The sequence below is a fragment of the Castor canadensis genome, chromosome X (genome assembly GCF_047511655.1).
Source record: "Castor canadensis chromosome X, mCasCan1.hap1v2, whole genome shotgun sequence".
In the NCBI taxonomy this organism is placed as follows: domain Eukaryota; kingdom Metazoa; phylum Chordata; class Mammalia; order Rodentia; family Castoridae; genus Castor; species Castor canadensis.
The window spans coordinates 8,813,971-8,835,450 of NC_133405.1; the positions used below are offsets into that span (position 1 = coordinate 8,813,971).

Here is a 21,480-nt window from a genome sequence, read left to right on the forward strand (position 1 = left end):
CTCCCTCTTGGCTCTCTCTCAACTCTTGCAACTCTCAATTCTTTCAAATCTCATTCAGAGCTCTCTCTCTTTTTCTTTCTCAATTATCTCCCTTCTCTATCTGTCAACTCTACTCTCTGCTCTCTTTACTCTCTCAACTCTGTACCATCTCTCTTCTCTCAATTCTTGCTCTCTGAACTCCTTCTTAACTATTTTCTCTCTCAGCTTTCTTTCAACTCTCAACTTCCACTCTCTCAGGTCTGTCAACTCTTTCACTCTCAACTCTAAACTATCAACTCTCTTTCTCAACTCAATATCAACTCTCAACTGTTTCCTCTTTCAGCTCTCTCTGCCCTCTCAATTCTCTTAACTCTCTCTACTCTCAACTCACTTTCTACTATCTCAACTCTCAGCTCTCTCCCTCAGTTCTCTCAACTCTCAACTTTCTCAAATCTCTCTCAACTCACGTCTTCCTCCTAACCATGGAAGATTGGAGGATACCGGTTTGTTTTATGTTTAGAATAATCCAAGGAACTTCATTCTAGTATTGTGGTTGAACTGTACAATTACCTCCAAATTTAGTGATGTATTTGCATCTAGTTAATTTTGTGAGCCAGTAACCATAATCATGGTTTCTTCTAGACATTATTATGAAATATATCTTATTTCTTCAACTTTTTATTGTATACCTCACTGTTGATTTAGAACAAAATGTGGAAAAGCTACTCCCTTGATTTTATTTCTGTTTACAGTGACTCTGAGAAGTTTTATTGGGCACTTGAATCTTTAAGCCTGTTTTACATTCTCTGTTATCATTTGTGTTATGCAGTGAAATGCTGTTTCCAACTTTGTAAGCCCTCAGATTTCTAGGTTCTCCTGTGTCCTTTCTTTTATTCTTAAAAACTAGTCAGTTATTTTAGGCCATCTTTTGATATAATATCTTGCTAAACAGAACCAATAGAACCTTTGTCTCTAACACCACATTCACTCATTTTAAACTTTATAAAGAAGTGAAATTCTGGAGCCCCATGGGCCCACATCTGGTGATGAGTTTCTTGCTGGCAGAGTGCCAAAGAAGCAGAGGGCATCATATGGCAGGAGAGAGCACATGGGCGTCTCTCTTCTAGACTGTCTCCCTCTTCTTATAAAGCTACCAGCGTTCAATCATAGTGACTGTACCATGACAACTTTGTCTAATCCTGATCACATCTCTGAAGCCTGCCTATAGACACCATAGTCTATAAGTTTCCAAGCCCCTAAAATCTTTACAGTGGGAATCACATTTCAATACATGAAACTTTGTGGGGCACATTCAAACTATGTCTAATATTTTATATTCCAACTTCTTTCTTTATAATACCAAGTAGCTTTTCCTTCTCCAATTAAGTTAATGCACTAATATTGTTACCAAATGTTTTGCTATTGAATTGAATAGGTCTCTATTCATGTAACCTGTTTGTTTTTTTCTCACTATCAACCTTCCTAATCATTAAGGTGATTCCACACACTTTGGTTATTTTTGTTATGGAATTGTTCCACCTCTGCCTCAGATTTCTGTAGCAGGTGCTTTTTGTAAAGAATACCTTGGTACCTGTAAGTATAACAGTTTCTAAAGATATTGGAGTGATCAAAAACATTTAAGAAGGTAATTCTCTTATCAGGATGAAAGTTATCAAGGTCCTACCTATGGCTACTATGTAAAAAAAAAAGTAGCAGACTTCTTAGTAATTGTTTTCAGTAATTAGTATGCATAAAATAGTGAGATTTGCTCTCATTTGATGGGTAAGAAACTCAGTAATCAATCACTGTTTAATCAGCCTGTTTATTTCTCTCACTATAACCAACCAAATAGATTATGTTCAGCCAGAATAATAGCTAACATTTAATGAATTTGTTTGTGACTTGTTACTTCAGTTAAACAATATGCAGTCAATGGAAATATTCTTGCTTTGTTTCAATGTAAATAATTCAGCAGTCAGCATGAGCTCCTCTGATTAGAAATGCAAGCACAGGACCCTTGGGACAAAGACTTCCTTGATGCCAGAATCATCCTAAGGATCAATTTCAAGCCCATTGGAGAATATGATTTTCAAATTAATAGAAAATATACATTAATACACACTCAGGTCAAGGAGACCTATTAAATGCTACTTACGTTTGAGAACAGAAACTCACAGGATAAATGTAAGTTTTTCATAAATGCACTATGAAAAATGAATGCTTTCAATTATAAGGACTTTTTCCATAAAGAGCCCAATAGAACTGTTCTTCCAAATAGTAGAATACAGGCTCTCAAAATTAAGACTGTAATTTAAGGCATTCAGTTGTAAATGAAGAATTCATTGTGTACCTAAAGAGAAAAAAAATTGCTGCAGATTTGTCATGTGGATTTGATTTCAGGCACTACTGTTAGAGTTAACCCTACTAAAATTTAGGGAGCATCATTATTCTTTTAGCACAATGAAATATAGTCAACTGTGTATATTACTATGTGCTATTATCCTTAAAGATGATACCTACATAAGCCTCTGTAACCAGAAAGAGGGGAAAGGGGGAGAAAAGGAGTTGGGGAGAGAGAGAGAGAGAGAAAGAGAGAGAGAGAGAGAGAGACCTTTGCAAGATGGACCTAAATTGAGGTAGGTTTCTGGACCATTATTAATTCTCCCACAACTGTCCCTCTCTCCCTACTCCTCACCTCCAGCCATCAGATAAGGGCTGTCTTTCAAAAGTACTTATTCTTTTGGGTGAGATACCTATTTCCAGCTGTGAGAAATCCCTGGAAATGGACTCAGTCAAGAGAAATCAGTCACCAACACTCCTAACAGAAACAAATTCTTCAGTCCTGGAAGTGGGTAAGCTAGGTGGCATTTCATAAGGTCTACTATAGTTCTTCATTGGGAAAATATGCTATTAACAGTTATATGACTTATTGTGAATGTGTCAGTTAGTGGTGGGGGAGTAGGAGAGCTGTTAATGGACAGGGAGGTTGACAGAGAAGGATTGGGGCCAGGTATATGACTTTTTCTGTGGACTGAAATAATGCCAGTGTCTTTATCATTCAACTTCTTTAGCATTAGGTAAGGCCATAAATTTTATTATGTCATAATGTCAATTATAACAAGATTCCCCAGACTTCAAAGCTAGGAGGAACCTTGAATACTAACCTGTAAAAAGCCCCTACAGATGTTAAACGCCCAATGTCAGAAGTTTGACCAGGGTTTTATATGCATGCTGAGTGGTGACAGAAGTTCAAAGTCTGGCTGACACTGAAATATAAATTGTCAATCCAAAAACCATCTCCCCCTTTATATTATCCTAAAATCACTTCTGCTTTGTTCAAATATTGGGAGGAAGAAGTATGCTGAGCAGGGCTAAGATGAAGTAAGATAACTGAAGCATCTAGGACACAAAACTTAAGAAAGCCCTCATTCTCAAGATTGTACAATGTGCACAGAATTTAAGGAGGTACTTAAGGGCATGACCCTGAGACCCTCATTAAATTTTGTGTCCTAGCTGTGTGGGGTGGCTCATGCCTGTAATTGTAGCATTCAGGAGGCTGAGACAGGAGGTTCAGGAGATGGAGGCCAGCTTGGGCTACATAGCAAGTTCAAGGTCAGCCTGAGCTACATACCAAGACCCTTTCTCACAAAACCAAGGCCCAGGGATGCAGCTCATGGGTTGATTTCTTACATAGTGTGGGCAATACACTACAAAGTATGTGCCTTAATTACCTTACTTTCCCTCACCCTGTTTCAGGCTCTGGTGTTGAGGGATTGGGCCTTTCATTTTCTGAAAGGAAGAATATTAATTTTCAGAGATTGGTTTATGATATAGCACATAATGTAGTTCTGATCAGTGAGACATCTTAGCCTGTTTCTGCTGCCATAACAAAATATCTGAGACTTGATATTTTGTTTTTTGATGGAACTGGAGTTTGAATTCAGGGTCTTGTGTTTCCCAGGCAGGTGCCCTGCCACTTGAACCACACTCAAGCTACTGGAGTAGTTTATAAAGAGTAGAAATGTATTTCTCACAATTCTCCAAGCTGGGAAGTCCCAGCTCCAGTTGCCAGCTTGTTCAGTTGTCTCATGAGGACTTTTCTTTCCTTTCAAGATAGTGTCTTGATGCTGCATCCTCTGAAGATTGAAGAGCAAGAAAGCCAAATGGATTATGATGTAAGGGCTTTAATCCCATTCATGAAGCCCTTATGACCTAATTACCTTTTTTTTGAACAAGTATTTTATTTTGTTGCATTTTAGTTTTTAGTGGTACTGGTGTTTGAGCTAAGGGATTCATGCTTGCTAGGAAGGTGCTCTACCAATTGAGCCACTTCACCAGCCTTAATTACCTCTTAAAGGCTCATATCTTAATACTATATTTATATTAAGTTTTATTTTATATGTGAATAACTTATATTTTATATGCTATATATTTAATATACATTTTACATGCCAATAAATAATAGCTAATATATATGCTAATATATACAAATTGTACAGAGGTTTCATTTTGATATTTCTATATATAATGTACTTTGATTATATTTACTCCCCCACTGCACATTACTCTTTCTCATCTTCACTCTGTCCCATCACCTTTATTTTTTTTTACAATTTTGATAGGTTACATTAAGCTATTTTTATAAATACATTTAGCCCTTCATCACCCTCTTCTTTTGCCCTCTTGCTACTGGTTCCTCTTCCAAATGGTCCCTGTTTCACATTCATATCATAGTTTTCTAGATTTTTCATATGAGAAAAAATGGGGTATGTGTCTTTCTGAGTCTGATTTATCTTGCTTAACATAAGTTTCAGTTCTATACATTTAACTTAATTTCATTCTTTTATATGGCTGAACAATACTCTAATATATATATATATATATATATATATATATATATATATGTATATATATATATCCACCACATTTTCTTTATCCATTCATTGGTGGATGAATACCTGACATTCACCATCGAGTTTTAATACGTGATTTTTGAGGGAACACATTCAAACTATAGCAAAAAGAATGTCTACTCTAGGACTTCTAGGAAAAATTTTCCTTACTGACAAAGAGAAAAGAGTAAAGGAAAAATTTCAGTGTCATTCTTTAGTCAGTGCTATATGAATATATGATATCTGGAACTGTTGCATCTATCTTGCAAACAGGAGGAGACACAGTGGATGGCGAATGCCACATGGTGAAGAAAGCCTGGTTCCTTGATATAGTACTTCTGAGCAAAGGAACCCTGGAACTTCCTGTATCAGGATTTCTGGAAGGTGAGATAATACATTGCTATTGAATAAGACATTTTAAATCAAAATTCATGTTTTTAACTTGCAAAATCAACCCAATTATTTTAATGGGGGTCTTTTTCTATCCCTCAAAACAGCAACTTTGTCCCAGTATTTTGTTCCTCTTGAGCAAAGCTTTCTGCATTAAGACTTTTCCACTGCAGTAATGTATAAATGAATCTGGAAAACATTAGAGTTTAGAAATATCCCAAGTTGATATTTGTTTCTCCTTTTATTAGCTGTAGTACCTTGGGCTAGTTGCTGCTTATTTGTAAGATTTAGATAATGCTAAATCTTAGTGGTGGTTGTGAGGCATGTCAAGATAATATGTATAAAGTTACAACATAGTGTTTGGTACATAATAAGCATTCAGTAGGGGTTATAAGGTATTATCCTTTAATAGCTATTAGTTCTCTCCATGAAACATGTACTTCTTAAATACAAATAGGTTACATTTTAAACATTCACTAGGCATTAGTTTTCCTTGTTAGGAAATAGCCATTTATGACTCTGTACTTCCTCCATTTATGGTCCATTTGACTGATGTCTTACCTCATACTACAGCTCAGTTGGTATAGCACATGACCTGGCACTAACCCATCAACCATTCCTTATTAGTACCATATGATTCTTGGCCATAGTGATTATTCAGATTGGATCACCGAAAGAAATAAAATCCAATAAATTCCAATGAGACACTGGAATTTATTTTCTGTCTGTTCTTAAACTTAAGAAGATGGAGAATTTGGAGATGGTGCTGCTGTTTTGATAACATAATTGCTCTGAAGATTGAAAATAGCAAAGCAGAAGGCATTTGAACCTGGAATCCTGCCATGCTCTAAGCTTATTGTGGTAATTAATCTTGATTATCAACTTGATTGAGAGAGAGCCCTAGACATTGGTAAATAGAACCTCTGTGTGTGTGTCTGTGAGGGTGTTTCCAGAGATGATTAGACCATGAGGGTTCTGACCTAATCAATAATTAAATCTAGGTAAGTACTACATTCAAATTTGAATAGGCTACTAGAGATGGTGGAACTATGAAAAGAGGAGTCTAGTTGGAGGAAGTAGGTAATTTTAAGCCTGGTAGAAACAAGTGGGAAAGATGAATAGTCAGAACTGGTACAGAACTGATCCTGAAAAGCAATTAACCATAATCACCTCTTTGTTATCCTCAGTAGTTGTTTTGTATCTGTAACATTTTTGTGTTGGCTAGACATTTCCACCAGATTATATCAGTGAGCCCTTGACATATTCCAGTGAAGTCAGGTCAGGAATTAGGTAAGTATGAGAATGGAACTTAACCTTTTCCATGTGGTAAGTTAAGAAATGGAGAGTAACCTTTTCCAAGGTTAACTTTTTCCAGGCTTGCAGAGCTAGTGTATAAGGCTTCTGAATCTTAGTTCATCCTTCCTTTAGGTTTGTTGAAGCACCCTTGAACTCTACTCCCATCTGTCGCCTTAGTTGCTATTATTTGCTAAGTGATGTACCTGACACCAGTCTCACCATCCTTTCAGTGCACCTTCTTTTTCCTGTAACCAGAGCTATCTTTTTATTAATGCCATTCTTCTAAAAATATCTCACTGGTTTCCCATTGCTTGTAGAATAAAGTCTTAAATGTCAACACAACACTCAAGGTCTTCATGATTTTCAGACTGTGAACTTTTTCAAGTTATTTCTGGCAGACACTGAATGCTGTGTTGTGTCTATCTCCCACCATGCTCCACCCATAAAGGAATATTAGCCAGTTCCTGAATATACCTGCCATGCCCTTTGTAATATTTATAACTTAGAAATATTTTTCTCATTGCCATAAACATCATCCACTCTCTTCTTTTTCTGGAAAACAATTCTACTTACTAGAGAACACAATACAGATTTTCCTCAGCTTGAGGATGCAGCACAGTGTAGTGTACCTGCTTAGCATGCACAATGCTCTGTTTTTCATCATAGCACCAACAATATTTGCCATTACTGGAAACTTCCCAAGTGTCCATAGGCAGGTTTGCCCAAGTCTTTTTGTTTATGCTCTGATCAAGCGTTTTGTACCTATTGACTATAATTATATGTTGGTATCTTGGGTTTGTGTGAGTTGTTACAGTGAACTGTGAGCTCCTTCAAGACAGAAACTATATCTCTTTAATCTTTGTTTTCCACACTGGGCAGGTCTCCAGTGTATACTAAGTTCCATAACTGTGAAATAACTCTGAAGACTACCCTCAACTGTTCATTATGTTCTTCAGTTCATTTGCTACACATTGGAGCAGGAATTCTGTTAATATGTCTTTTATGCAAAATACTATACAAAATGACCTTATTCATCCCACTTAATTCCTTGAGCATTCAGTGTGTTTTATTATTCTCTGTGAAACACAAACAATGAATTAGCTACTTTCACCGTGCATGGCATCAAGGTGAATCACCCCTAACTGCAGTGTCACAGATATTTCACTGTATATAAACCCAAAGTTTAAAAGCACCTAGGTAAACATTTATCGAAATTGTGGAGAAGCAGTTTCTATTGATTAGTATTTACTGTTAGGAATTATTTTTTAAAATGTCAACCTTGCCATACTGGCATCTGGTAAAAGCAGCTGATGACTGTCAGAGAATAAACAACCTGGTCACATAGATCTTCATGAAGAACAACTTGCTTTGGTCCTTAGAGGTCCAGGCATAAGGAACTCTTGTACCTGAGGTTATATAACTAAGCAACTTCTCTGTTGAAAAAGATAAGAAAATATAACCTCTACCAGCAGAGTAATAATCTGAGGGAACACTGAGAAAGCCTTGTTTCTGAATAGAGGGCATGAATTGGTACTCCTTAGAGTGTCTTTTTTCAGGAATCACTGTAAGAGGAGAAAACCCAAATGGTAAAAATTTGGTGTTTCACATACAAAAGAAAACCTGAGGCCTTTGTCTTTCTGATGCTGGCTTACTTCACTTAACATGTTGCCCTCCAATTGAATCCACTTACTTTCAATCCACATGTTGTCAATATTTCTTATGGCTGAGTAAAGCTCCATTGGGTATATATACCACATTTTCTTGATCCATTCATCACTTATAGGACATCTTGGTTGTTTCCATAGCTTAGCTATTGTGAATAGTGCTGCAATAAACATCAGCATGCAAGTGTATCTCTTATATCCTGACTTAAATTTTCCTTTGGGTATATGCCCAGCAGTAGTATCGCTGGATCATATGACAGGTCTATCTTTAGGAATCTCCACACTGCTTTCCATAATGGTTGTACTAATTTGCATTCCTACCAACAGTGTATAAAGGTTCCTGTTTTGCTGCATCCTCACCAGCATTTATTGTTGTTAATGTCCTTGACTATGGCCATTCTAACTTAGGTGAGGTGAAATCTTAGTGTAGTTTTGATTTGCATCTCATTTATTGCCAGGGAAGTTGAATACTTTATATATTTATTTATATAAATATAAATATTTATATAAATATTTATATAATTTTATATTTAATTTTATATTTAATTCATGTGCCCATTTCTTCACTGGGATATTGATTCTTTGGGGGTTGAGTTTTTTGAGTTCCCTGTAGAATCTGGATATTAGTCCCTTATCAGATGAGTAGCTGTCAAAGATTTTCTCTCATTCTGTGGGCTGTCTCTTGAGTATGGTGACTATTTCCTTTGCTGCGCAGAAGCTCTTTAGTTTGAAGCAGACTCATTGTTCATTCTTTTTCTTAGATGCTGATCCTTTTGAGCTCTGTTAAAGAAGTCATTCCCTATACTTATCTGTTCCAGTGTATGTCCTGCTACTTCCTATAGGTGTATCAAAGTTTCAGGTCTTATATTAAGGTCTTTGATCCACTTTGAGTTGATATTGGTGCAGGGTGAGAGACAGGGATCTAGTTTCAAAATGCTGTAGTATTTTGCTTTGTAGCAAAATATCTGAAATTTAATTCCTTTGGCTAATTCTTCAATTTGAAAACTGTCTAGATTCTGATTCTTATTGGGTCAGGTTTAGCATGATTTTAACCAATTTGTTGTTTAATTCAGAAGTCAGTAGTAGTTACTGTGGTCTACGGCCATACCACCCTGAACGCGCCCGATCTCGTCAGTAGTAGTTACTGTGAACTTAGGATCTTGCCTGCTGGGCTGTTCTGATCTTTGTTGTCAGTCAGAAAACAAAAACATCTAGAATGGCAGGACATAGAGCAAAATTCACTTTAATGAAATTGATAACAAGAAATTAAACAGTTTCATTATAATGTTTTCAAGAATAACTGACAATCCACAGGAGATTTCACACTTGTTTCATGACACGCAATCTTTCTAAGAAGAAAGTGTCATGAAGTTTAATACAAGCACATCCCTTCTTAACAAACATTTTCCCCTCTGCTGGGAATAATTCAAAGTTCAATTTAGCCTGACCACATCTGACCCAAGCTGGCTTGATGGTTTTTGATCAGAATATTTTTTGTTTTTTCTAGCACATAGAAAATATGCTATGTGGATTTTAATTCACAATCCTAAGTTATATTTATCTTTCTCCAGTTTTATTTATTATTATTCCCACTGCCTTGTTCAGTTCTCAGAAAATCACAGTGTAGAAAGCTACAAAAAGAAGCCTTTAAATAAATTATAAAATATAATAATATTCAGTACAAGGAAGATGATATTAACACATTCAGAATGACTTGTCTATTTCTACTTTTGCAGTGAGAACTAGACCAGCTGCATTTAAAACTTTTTTTTCTTTTTTGTGCTATTTTTGGATATTCTTTTTCATTTTCCAGTTAGAAAATTTCAGAGAGTTGAAGCATCAGTCTTATTTTTTTGTTATTTTTATGTTATCTTAAGGAAGAATGCTTCATTTCTGCAAGCTGAAGGCCATGCTCTATGAGTCTTTGAATGGGTATATTTTGAATGTCAGTATTCACTAATGGCCCCCACAGCAGCAGCTTTCTGTCCTATTATGGATTTCTGCTGTCCTGGACCAAGCTCTAACAGGGGTAATAGTATAATTGAAGCTTTGTGCATCTTAGTTTCCATATCTGAAAAGAAGAGGGCTGGATGGAAATCTCCAGTTTCTTGGGTCATTGACAGCAGCTCTGGTCTCTCTCAGCCAGAAAGCAGCTTTTATTCCACTTATGTATCATTAATGTTTCCTAGAAGTTGTAAACAGAGATCTGTATTGCTTAATCACTGTATTTGTCAGAATATTATGACAAGTTACCTCCTGAAACAACCAGACTTGTTTTAAAATGTTTATTGTCTAGATTTGGATATGTATGTATCTCCTTGCATAGCTTCCTTCTGCAGCCACTCCAGGGAAGTGCTTCAGTGTTTTTTTTTCTCTGTTCCTTTCTATCTTTGTAAGCTGCATTTCAAATTCTGCTTTGGCTTATTCTGACCTGACTCCTTGAATCTACCACTATGTTTCTGTTTTCTTTCCTAGGAATTTGCCCAGCTTTTACTTCAGGGGACCTCCTCCATTGATTGTCAGTGCCTTTTGCTGTTTTTTGTTGTTGTTGCTGTTGCTGTTTTAAGAACTGGGAAGAAAAAGTGGGTGAGTTGCTGAGTGACACAGTTATCAACTATTATTATTTACAAAACAGTTTGTGTTTAATATTCTTCATTTATACTTAGTCTCCAATGATGGCTCAGGTGCTAAGAAGTGGTCTAAGAGTCACTACCAATTTCTCTTCACCTTATCTCCATTCTGTGGTTTGTAAATTACTTTCTTGCTTTTGGTTTTATATTACCATGTTTTTTACCAATACTCTGTACTGTACTGCATTTTCTGTCAAGAATTATTTCCATTACCATTGTATTTGTATTTATGAACAGTTCTGCAAGCTTCTCATAGAGGCCTAGATTAGAAACGTGGCCTTTTTCTCTTACTACCTGTGCGGTTTTTACCTCTGATCCCATTTCTCTCTGTGTAATGTATAGATGATAATAATTTTCTTACATTGCTGAGAGGATTATAAGAGATGATATCCATGAATATGTTGAACACAATACCTGAACCAGAGTGGGCACATTACATATACATTGCTCTCCTTTCCCTTTCCTCTTCCTTCCTCACTTTTACTTCTGTTTTGGTCAAGGATAAATAAGTACCATGGCTTGTTTTTCATATTTCCACAAAACATGTCTCTTCATTAAGACAGGAAGCTTTGTTTCAACAGGTGTTTCTAACATAGCTGGGAAAACTTCTAACAGTACCTAAGTAAAATTAGATCCCATTCTCAGAATTCAACTTGTGTCATTTCTTTCTATGGACACTTGTGGGTCATTCTGTGTTAACTACTTCTCAGTGGCTTCCCTAAACATGGTAAACATCTATTAAATAATTACTTATCTCTAATTCTTCTCACATATCTGTCATTTTAATTCCTTCTCTTCTTATATTCTGAAGTAAATGGACATCATTTCTTCTTCCTTTCATACTTTTTCAAGCAAATACCCTCTGTTCCAGTGCTTACCTGGCAAACTTGACATTTGAACTTCAACACCTGGGTCAACTATTTCATGTATTTCAGAGACGCTGCAAACTCATTTTTTCATTTCTCTATTCTGTTTTCTTTCAGAGTAGGTTCAACTTCTGAGGACTTCTCTTTGCTTTCATGTACTAGCAGTCCAAATATTTGACTGGAGTCGATACTTGTTGGCTCAATTTTATAGTCACTACCACTTCTTCCAGATATTTAGAATTGTCCACATTTCTTATTGTCTTTGTGGATTCAGAGTGCCACTTTTTGGTTAGAAAATCAAAACCTATTGCACTATTCTATAATAAAGGAAGTATAATTCTTTCTAATTATTTGGTGATTTTGCTCATGCCTTCTTCAGGAGAATACATGCTTATTCAGATAAAATTTGAAAAATGATGTCAGTGTTAATTTTCTGTCACCCTCTCTTCTTTTGAATTTTACATTATGAGGGAGTATCCTCGTACATCTTGGAAGACAGTGCTCAAACACCAGTGGGGCATGATTGGTAGGAATACTGAGACTCACAGGGCAGATCTGGAGTTATTTCACACCTGTACTACTTGCATGTGGGACTTGGAGGCAAGAGACTAAGAGATCAAGACCAGCCTGGGCTATTTGGTAAGCTTGAGTCTAGCTTTACCTAAATAATGTGATCTTGTTTCAAATATATGAAAACAAACAGACAGCAACAAAACAGAAAAAACAAGGAATACTGAGGCTCAGAGCCAGAAATTTCCTTTGAAATTTCCCAAGCCTGGTCCTCTTCCTAAGGAAATAATCTCATCTTAAAGTAATTATTTGACATTCAAAAGCCATTACTTTATGAGAATAGTTTGGATTGTTCTAACTGGTGTAGAATTTATTTGAATAATTGGCCAATATTTACTATAGCCTTATAATTTTCACCAAGTGAACTATGGTTATATTTAATCACTCTTTAGCTTCATATTTCTTCCACATGCTAATCCTTCAAATAGTTGAAGACACTTAATATATCACCTGCTAAGAAACTTCTTTGCCAAATAACCTTAGTTCCTCTATTACTGTGTCTTCCAGACTACCTTCCTAAGCAATAACCTCTATATGTAATTTGACTTGTCAACATTATCTCAAAATATTGCACTAAGAACTAAGTTAGAAAATCAAGTAAGGTCTGCTTCTCACACAATAAAGACTATCATCTCACTTATCATATAATTAATATGCTTCTGATATATCTTAAAACCATGATCACTACTCAGCAACTTAATCACACTGTTTACTGGATCTGAACTCGAAAAAACAATCCCTTTTCTTATAAAGTTACTGGCTGGTCAAATCTCATTGATCCTGAACTTACACACTGCTTCTGCTTGTTTTATTACAGTTGGTCCAAATACTAGGTTCACATTAGCTTCATTAACTTTCACCTTGTTAAAGTTACTGCTGTATCTTTTTAGTCCATTGAGATAAGTTTGGGTTGTTTCTGACTTATATGCTTTCATGTGAATTCAAAAAGAGTAACTTTCATAACTGGTTTTCATTTTGTGAAACAAAACCTTTAAAAAATTTTTTTAATTTATATCATTATTATGTTCTGCTCACAGTATGTTGCCATATGTCACACTTTTATTTAACTTGGAAAGTCTTTTTAATGACTGGTTACAGACCTTGAGGATTAGATTTTCCTTTGAAAGGTCAATGCTTATGACTCAAAGTCAATCCTTCACTTATAACAACCTGACACTCTAGCCAAAATATATGAAAGGAGAGGAAGAAAGTGGCATTCATAAAATCAGAACCAGTTTCTTTCCACAAACTAGATAATTATGTCACCCACATAGTTAATGTCAAAAGGAAGGATTTCAGATTCTGCAGCAAGACCCAGTTTGAATACCAGCTTCCTCAATTCCTTGGGTCATTGGATTATCATATCTGTGACATTTCCTCTAAAAAGTGTGGCCCTGTGTAGCAACGTGACAGGATAGTGGAATGGATTATGTGATATATTGGATGTAGAAGAGCTTGGCCAGAAAACCCTAGTATGTAGTTAGTGCTCTGTATGTTTAGTAGTGGAATTAATAGATCCATCTTTTGAAATTCATGACTCTTTCACCACTTACATGAAGCTTTGAGATTCTCTTTATATTATTGATATTGAAATTCCATCTAACACATTGCAGTTTTTTTTTTCCTAAACGTGTGATGAACATGTTTCCTGAAAGCCCCTTTTTTTAATCCCCTCTGTCCTGGACTGTATTAAATAGAATAGTGCTCCTCAAGAGCAGATGCTTATGTACAGTGCGTTTTTAGCCTACAGAGTTCTAGCATATGGAGAACCAATGTGAAATTCAAAGTTGATCTGATCTGAAGGAAAGGCTGTGTGATGGAGGAAATCCTGGTGGGCTTGGAATTGAGAATCTCTTAACCCAATGCTCATCTTCCCAGTACACTTAAAAAAGGTAAAGGTGTCCTTGGAAGGGAAGTGAACACAGGCTTTACTTAGGTCATTGTTACTTGAAAATGTGTTTTTCTGTCCCTCATATCTCACTTGTAATTTCATCTCCTATCATCCCACTGAGAACAATGTCAAGAGTGGCCTTAGAATGTTTGTTCTAAGCTTGATCAATTACCACCAGCCTCATGGTGTCTTAGCCACTTCTTGACCTCTGAATTGCAGATATGTAGCTGCTTATGCTGTATGTCCCTGTACTTCTCAATGCTATACTTCATGTGAGTAAATTATAAAGCCCTGGATTCCACCAAGGGGACAGAGGTTTAAACAGTGATTGTCTTAATTATGGGCCTCCATTTCTTCATCTGTAAAATGGAGGTAATCATGCTATGTTCCTTTAAGGCTTGTTAGGATAGTGAAAGTGATAATACAATATTTAGTACTGGGTAAGTGCTCAATAAATGTTAGTTGTCATCACTGTTACTATTTTGCATAACCTTATCTGCTACAACCTATATTTTTATTCTTCAAATAAAACATATGAGCCACAATTATGCTTTTGTTAAAAAAAACTCACTAATTAGTGCTCTCCCTATGAGAAAATTGCATCCAAAAATAAGCTAATGAATGTATTTAATTAAGAAAGACTAAATTGGCAGCCGTGTGTGAGATGGGTGGGACAGGAGAAAGGCAGAATACAGAATTATTAAACATTGTTATTTTTGTTTATTGTGAAAGAAGCAGTGGGAATGGAAAGGGAGGTGGTGAGTATGAGAGTTATTGGGTAGGCAAGGCAGGGATAACTGACTGAATTGAAAGGATCCAAATTGTATACATTTTTGAGCTTAGTTAATAGGGTAGACAGGCAAAACGTAGACATGCAAAACATCAGGAAAAGAGCAGTTTCACAATGAAATTTCATTTCCTATTGAATGCATTGATTTTGATGATTATGTCACACACTATCCAAAGCCTCAGACTGAACTAGAGCCACCTGAGTGCGGTGATGCCATCTAGGTAGAGTGTGGAGAAAATAGTGCAGAGGACATCAGAGTTAACCTTGGAGAAGACCTGCATTTGTGGGTTGGTTGAAGATGTTGATGGAGCTTGAGATGGTAAATTTGCTGAAGAAATGTGAGTATATTAGGGAGTGGTGCAACATTATATCTTACAGAAGCTTATAAAAGGAAGAACACCAGATGCTATGGACTTATGGATTAAGAAAGGAAAAAAATGATTAGATTCATTCAGTTACTATGACATCATTGATAATGAGAGGGAGTGGACAGAGAAACTTGCCATTGTAGAATGATACACCAAATGTAAAGAGTATGTGATTTGTATTGGGATTACAATTTTCTTAGCCTCAATTGCTAACTATATATGAAGCATATAACAATAATGTCTGTTCTACAGGGTTGATGTACTTCTTGGAGGAAATAATTTGCATAAAGCATATAGAAATATCCTTGGTTTTCTGTAGGCTCCCAATTCTTGGCATTGTTTTTCTCAAAGAATTGGGGTATAATATAACTCAAAGAACTGTGGCTTTAAGATGTAAGGCTGAAAAGGGTATCAGTGATACAGAAATAGGTATTTTGTGGTTTGTGGCATTGGCAGTTGTTTCTACACTAACTTCATGTTGACAGAGGAAGGGGCTTAAGGGTTTAGGGAGAAATAATCAGATAATGACACTAGCACAGACTTGCCTATATGTTGACATATATTTGACACACACATGCATGCATGATTATTTTTTAGAGTGACAGAGTTTTCCTAAAGCTCATTTGGTCATTCCAATCACTTCTCCATTTGGTCACTGGAAACCAAAAAACAAGTATCAACTAAAACTGTGAATTCTCCTTGTGTTTAGGCTATTTCAGTATCTTTCATACATGTCAGAAGGGTATAAATATATTTAACAAAATATTTCTGATTCATATTCATTTCAGTGTTCCTTTTCCCTCTAGAACAAACATTCTATTATTGAAAAGAGAATTCAGGAAACATGAGCTACACTACGAGAAATTGATTTACAGCAACCTATTTGTAAGCTTTGCCTTCATTTTTAACTTTTGATGCAATAATTAATTAAAACCAAATATTACTATGTAGGGAATGCAATATTGGGAACAATATGTGCAGATTCTCATTTTATAAAAAAGTTTTCAAGTACACTGTCTTACTTGTTCCTTGTAAGAAATTCTTGAGGTGGTCTCTAAGTAACAAATAATTAAGATGCCTCACAGTGTTAACCATGACTTACACACATTGGTCTATATAATCCTCAAAACAGTTCTGAAAGGAATTGATACTATTATTGTACTTATTTTACAAATGGAGAAACTGAGGCACAGAAAATTCAAGAACTTTGTCTTACGTGACTCAGCTAATGACAGAGGGAGCAGGATTTGGGCCTGAGCTACATGGCTTCAGAGTCTGTTACACCATTTTGCATTGTGGCTTCTCTGCAGGAATGGGATTATGCCTTCATAGAATGGCTATCTGTAAATGACAAATGTATTCTGGGGACACCTTCTTCCTCATGGCCTTGGAATAAGTTTGCCTGAGTATACTTCCTGCTCTCAACCTGTTGTGCCAGTCAATTTTTAATGGCTGGTACAAAATACCTAACACAAACTTAAGGGAGGAAGGATTCTTTTGGCTCACTCTTCCAGAGGTTCTAGTACATCATGGCATGGAGGGCATGGTAGAGCAGCTCGCATTGTGGCAGATAGAGGGCAAAGAAAGAGACAGAAAAGGGCCAGGGAAGAGATACCCCCAAATACCTGACCCCAAGTGAACTACTTTCTCCAGCTGAGCCCCATATCCTAGTTTCAAGAACCACCAGCTTGGGAACAAGCCTTCAATACATGAGCCTTTTGCGGAGATATTTCATATTTATATCCAAAACACAACACCTATAAAGCAGGTAGATCTCCCTTTTGCAGATGCTAGAACATGAGGCTAGAGAAATCCGTGCCATGTTGAGTTCATGCCTTTGTTATTAAAAAAAATCTCTACTGAAAGAATTTAACATGAAAAACAGCACAGTACATGCTAATTGCAGCTGATAAAACTACAGGAAGATAATCCTTTCACCTGCCTGACCTCTGTTCTTACTCACCTAAATGAAGTGAGCAGTTATTTCATGTAACACAAATTTTTCCATAACCTTCTTTAGAGAAAATACTGAAACACAAACTCTTGAACACCTGCAGTTTTAGGAGACTTCATTGTTCTTGGATATAACAGAAATGGGGCCATTCCATATAGATTCCCCTTCAGCATTCTGGTATAATTTAACAGTAGTCATAGAAAATGTTATGGGTCAATAGATGATTGTGGCTCCCTGTTTTGATGTGTATATAATAATTTAATATATTTACAATACATTCAGGGCTGGAGCAAAGAGAGTTCTAACATGCTTTCCTTCCCTTATCCGTATTACTTACCTTTATTATGATGCTGCATTGCCTGTGAAGTTCTGATCCAGTAGTACAATAAGTGAACAATTTCCACTTGGAGCCATGAAGTGGTTCTCTTTCCTTGCTTCTACCACTTTGATTCTTACTTCTCTTGAAGATTGATTTAACATCTTGTCAAACCCCCTCCCAAAAAGTTCTATTGGGACTTCAGAAACACTATTGTACAACTCAAAATTAATGTCAAAAAATTAACGTCTTTCTAGTGTCATGTTTCTCTTTTAGGAAAATTTCCTGAAAAAAATTCCACTTACTCATGTCTTTTCTCATATCTTACAGTGAGCTTTAATTTTCTTTAAAAAATACCATTCATGAAGAAATTCCATGGAAGAGTTCATTATAGATCTTTTAGATTTTATCACTGGCATAATCACCTTCTTTTCCCCCACAGTGTTTTCAGGTAGACTTTTGCTGGTATGTAAGAAAAACAATATTGATTTTAAAAAAATATAGCTTTCTATTTATTGCACTCAACACAACATTTGCTTTGTGGCAGGCATTATATGTTTTGGTAAGGACTATGTGAAAATGTTGTCTGTTTGCTAACTGCTGTATCCTAATACCTTCAAACAGATAATGCCATGTGTATTTTTAATGCAGTACAACAATTAAAAGAAAATCAACTACTAAACATTTTCGTATAGAAGCAGCAGCCCCCTTCCGGCCTCTCCCCCTCAAATAGTGACTTGCATTGTTTAGCTCTGAATTGACTACTGATATTTCAGGTGAACAGTTTGAATGGACTTTGCTCCCAACTGGCCTAGGAACATTATGGTAGACTGTTTGGAAATGTAGTCATAGGGGCTAAACTCAGCTTGTTAGAATATTTACTCACAGCTGTCATGGTAATAGTTCTGGAGAGTCCAGGTGGGTAGTCTAAATATCATCAGTATATGCATTTGCGAGACCTGGCATTAACATAACAACCTTCTTTAACTTTGTGTGCTAACTTATGATTTCCTCCTTTCTCTACTTGATCCATGCAATGGCTCACTGAATTAGAAGCCATAGTAATTGCATCTGCTTCAAGGGTTCTCCTGAAGATGAAATAATTTTTTATATAATCAATCACAAGGTGCCATGCCATCTTCCAGGGGCCAAAGGTAACTGCACACATCTGCCTCTCCTGGGGCTCTGCTTGAAACACAATTGTATTTTACAGATTAAACAGCAGCACTCTTTCCTCTCTTAGAATTGCTTAGTGTTAATTTTATTCAAGGTTTTGCTTGTTTTACAGTTCTAAAAGTTAATGGTTGAAATCATCTTACTGTATTATTCAGTTGCTTGATATGTAAAGTGACAGCACTGTGATATTTTTCTAACATTTCCATAATTGATATGGTCCCCTTAATGTGACTGTAAGGGTGGGAACCCAGGTCTCATGGGCTAATTATTTTCAATTTAAAAATGACAATTAGTGCTGGTGTCTTTTATGTGTGTCATGTTTTGAGATTTTATCACAATATGTACCCACATATGTTTCTAGATTAATTTAATGCCACTTTGTGAAATTTAGGGTGGGGGGGAACAACTCATGATTTTAAAATGCAGTACAGTTACTACCATAAAATGCCGATTGAATGTAGAAAAAAATTTCATTGCAAGGTTGGGTAATGAGACTTGCTTTCATTCAAGTCTCTTTTCATATGCCTTAAGAAATGTTTGTGACTTCTCATAGTTTTAGAGCAATTCTTGGTTAAGTTTATTCTTGTGTATTTACCTTTTTACCTTTCATGAATGATTTTTTTCTATCATCTACCTCTCAATTTTGTTTCTACCTGCCTGAATCAACTCTGTTAGCATTTTTTAAAATTAAAAAAATTTTTACCTTTATTATTGTGCTGGGTGGGGGCACATTGTGACATTTACAAAAGTTTTTGCAATATATTAATAAATCATACTTATTCTCCTGATATATTATCCTTTCTCCTGTGATTCTTGGAACAGTTTCAACAGCTATCATTTCCGCATTTCCATACATATGTACACATTTTTGCAAAGTAATCACCCTCCTACCCCCTTTCCCCGCCACACACACCCCCACTGGTGCCAACCTTCCTCTCTGGGTTGGACCTGTTCAGCCCTCCTGTTCTCCGATTTTATAGAAGTAAAAAGAGAAAAGATAAAAAGAAAGACATGACATTTTTACTTATTTGAGATACAGGTAGCTACACAGGAAGTTTCCTTGTTATATTTCCATGTGTAGATGTATTGTAACCCCAATTGCTTTATCTCTAGTCATTCTTATACCAGGAGTGGTATAGCAGAATCATGGTAGTTTTATTTTTAGATTTTTTTTTTCATAGAAAGTCACTTTACTGGATATGGACAGTAATTAATAAATGTACAACCTACATATACAAGCCAAGACCCTTCCTTTCCTTTGGTCTATCCCAAGTCTTCCCCCTTTTGAACACGTGGTTAAGGGTCACATCATTGACATGGGTGTGATAATGGTCAGTAGCTACTTCTGGGAAAGGTAGGTAGTAGCTCAAGTTGGGGAGTGATGGTTCCAGTTGTTCATGCTTGGTGCAGATTAACCATTCGGTCAATCAAAGCTCGGCGTGTTGCCTCTACTTCCTTGGTCAGGCGCTCAATTTCCTGCTTGAGCCGTTCATTTTCTTCAGCTAGCTGTGCCACTTTCTTTTCATTCTCCTGTTCTTTTTCCTTCATGCGTTGCTTCCCAACCTGGGCTGGGCACTGGATACTTTGTTTCCGCTTCCTGGTTCTTCTTTGGTCTTCTTCCTCTTCCTCCTGTGCCAGGGAGCTCTGACTGGAGTCTGGAGAAGAATGAGGGCTGTGGGAGGTGCTTGTGACCTCTGCTGGTCCTGGCTCCTCCAGTCAGCCAAGCTAGAGATGCAGGGTCAAGAGTGGTAAAGGTTTTTGATTCTTCCTCTTCATTTCCCGGGAGTGAGATATAGGTACCCCCGTTTTCATCTGAGGATAGGACCTCTTGCAGGTCCTCATACCAGGCTTCCAGCTCCCAGCTAGACACTGTCCCAAAGGAGAAAGGCAATGACTCAGCTGCCATCTCTGCAGTTGGATCAGATTCTGCTTTCAGGTGTGGTGATGTATGAAGATACACTTTCTTCTGGAACACTCTCTCCTCAGGTTCCGATTCTGATTTTGGCTCTGTCGCTGCCACCCGCTCATCTTCAACATGATACACTCTATGCGTTACCCTCAAGCTTCTCTTATTTTTAGATTTTTTTTTAGGAAGCTCCATACTGATTTCCACAGTGGCTGTGTATCTTAAAATTTAATACTTACCTCATGTAAAATGTATTGCATATAAATTGTAAAGTGCTGACTGAACAGTTTAATTTTTTCACAAATAATTTTCCTAACAACATTCAATCTTAATACTAGTTTCAACTCTGCCCATTTTTGAGCCAGAAACCACTATTTTTATTTTAAAGTAAATATGAATTGGTCCCATGTCAAGGACTCAGTAGCCACATGTAGCTAGTGGGTGCCATCTTGGGCAAAATGGATGCAAAATGCTCCTATAATTGCATAAATCTGTCTTAAACAACAGTTCACCATAGTGTCACACACTCAGATTTTAATACAGTTTCCCTAAAATGATGATAAAGTTAAAATCAATGTCTCACAATATAGTATCTTGCAGTAAAGAAATGTGAATATATCCATTGGTTCAATTTTGAATGTTTATATAAGTTTTTTTATACTTATAGTAAGCTGTTGCTGTTATTTGAAAAGCAGGCATTACATTTTTAGAGATGGGAGAGTTTGAGACTTAGGAATAGCAAACAAATTAGTTGACATTTAAATTAAATTACTTGTATTTTATTGGTACTTT

At 36.4% G+C, this 21,480-nt stretch overlaps 2 protein-coding genes across 2 annotated transcripts; both read right to left on the reverse strand.

Annotated features, from left to right (window-relative positions):
- Positions 1–19,954: 19,954 nt before the first annotated feature.
- LOC109675714 (DNA damage-inducible transcript 3 protein-like) lies at positions 19,955–20,688 on the reverse strand. The gene is given in 2 exon segments (XM_020152363.2): positions 19,955–20,495; positions 20,497–20,688. Coding segments are annotated over 2 exon segments (510 nt in total). The 3' UTR covers positions 19,955–20,177.
- Positions 20,689–20,695: 7 nt separating this feature from the next.
- On the reverse strand, positions 20,696–20,819 carry LOC141419909 (DDIT3 upstream open reading frame protein). Its single transcript, XM_074064213.1, has one exon. It carries the CDS (start codon positions 20,817–20,819, stop codon positions 20,715–20,717), a length of 105 nt encoding a protein of 34 aa, XP_073920314.1. The 3' UTR covers positions 20,696–20,714.
- Between the last annotated feature and the right edge of the window lie 661 nt (positions 20,820–21,480).

Coding starts and splice junctions, on each gene's coding strand:
- LOC141419909 (XM_074064213.1), bottom strand. CDS start 20,819: ATGTTGAAGATGAGCGGGTGGCAGCGACAGAGCCAAAATCAGAATCGG.